This window comes from Sphaeroforma arctica (genome assembly GCF_001186125.1).
Source record: "Sphaeroforma arctica JP610 unplaced genomic scaffold supercont1.6887, whole genome shotgun sequence".
In the NCBI taxonomy this organism is placed as follows: Eukaryota; class Ichthyosporea; order Ichthyophonida; genus Sphaeroforma; species Sphaeroforma arctica.
In genome coordinates this window covers 1-1,551 of record NW_014033671.1, presented here as the reverse complement: position 1 = coordinate 1,551, position 1,551 = coordinate 1, and the positions used below count along the sequence as shown (strand labels likewise).

Below are 1,551 nucleotides of genomic sequence, written 5' to 3'. Positions count from 1 at the left end.
ATATATATATATATATATATATATANATATATATATATATATATATATATATATATATATATATATATATATATATATATATATATATATATATATATATATATATATATATATATATATATATATATATATATATATATATATATATATATATAAATATAGCTATATTGTTGACCGCGTGGAGTATAGTTCAGTTGTCTAAGTTGTATTCAATTGTTTAGACTTTTATATAATCCCCTCACGATGCTCTGTGCTCATTGTTTTAATCTTCTTCGATTCCTTATTTTCTCACCTTATATTCTAGGAGGTACAAGAGTGCTGGTGGGTTTTCCTGGCCGATAACCGTAACCAGATGCTGACACATGCCGTGAAGGTGGACGATCTTGTTACTACCAAATCACTGGACATTGTTATCCCCCCATTCCCAAAGGCGGGTAAATACACCATCACACTGTGCTTATTCTCGAACTCGTACGTAGGGTCGAACAAGACTCAGGAAGTGGAGGTATGCAGGGTTTCGTCAGTTTTCGTCGCATGTGGGATGATGTGCTGTGTGTCCTAGAATATGGAAGTAAACCTTCATGACAGCAGAGTGTTTGTTGTTTTCTATGGAATATCAAGTATAGTTTATTTTGTAGGTTGAGTATTGGGCTCCAAGATTTCTAGCATGTTGGTTGATGCGTTCAATAGTGTTTAGTGAGTGTCCGAGGAGACTACGCTGAAGTTTCGGGTACATTGCGCTGGTCAGTACCTTTAGTTTTGTAGCAGCAGGTTACGGTAGAACCACTACCAGCGCCGTATTATATACATTCTCTAGTCTATTCCTATTGTACTTTAGGACCACCAGCCACCCACACCAATTGACTTTAATTGTTCGAAAATGCCTCATCTTGAGGCTTTATATTGCCGCCATTCGCACCATGTTATATTTATCGATATGTTGTGGGCCAACTAGTTGGTTGTCTGATATAGATAGAACCACCCGCACAATGATACATCCATACTCAACGATGTATATTGTATGTCTTGCTCTATTTTAGATCACCGTGGAGCCACCACCCGCACCGGAAGAACCATCGTCCGACGAGTCCGAAGAAGAAGATGACCATAATGATGAGGCAGAGGAGGAATCGGATCTAGAATCTGACTTTGAGGATGAATAGATTTATACCTTCTATACTGATGTCTGGACTGCTGAGTAGATTTAGCTCTACCCCTCTTTGTAGATGATTGGCTTATGTTTCCGGGATCGAGTGCAGAGACGATGAGTAAGTGTAATTCGCTGCCTTCAAATTTCAATACGAATTTGATACTGAAGCTGAGTTACCTTTCTAGCCCGTTAGATTCATTGATAGTGTATTAGCTGGAAAGATGTCTGCACATATGTATTCGGGAATGCAGGGTTGGCTCGAAACATTTAGTAGCTTGTATTTCTCACATAAACGAATCGTTCTCAATATTTGAGACGTTGTTCGCACAACTCTTTCGTGCTTTGCTTTTACAATACTATGCCTTTGATCAATTTGAACATATGAAAAATAATATAATTTA

The 1,551-nt window shown here is 37.3% G+C and overlaps 1 protein-coding gene across 1 annotated transcript; it reads left to right on the top strand.

The window, feature by feature from the left end:
- Positions 1–352: 352 nt before the first annotated feature.
- On the top strand, positions 353–505 carry SARC_15866 (hypothetical protein; the record flags this gene model as incomplete). The annotated part of the gene is made up of 1 exon (XM_014290022.1): positions 353–505. A coding segment is annotated over one exon (153 nt), but the record flags the coding sequence as incomplete, so codon positions are not given.
- Between the last annotated feature and the right edge of the window lie 1,046 nt (positions 506–1,551).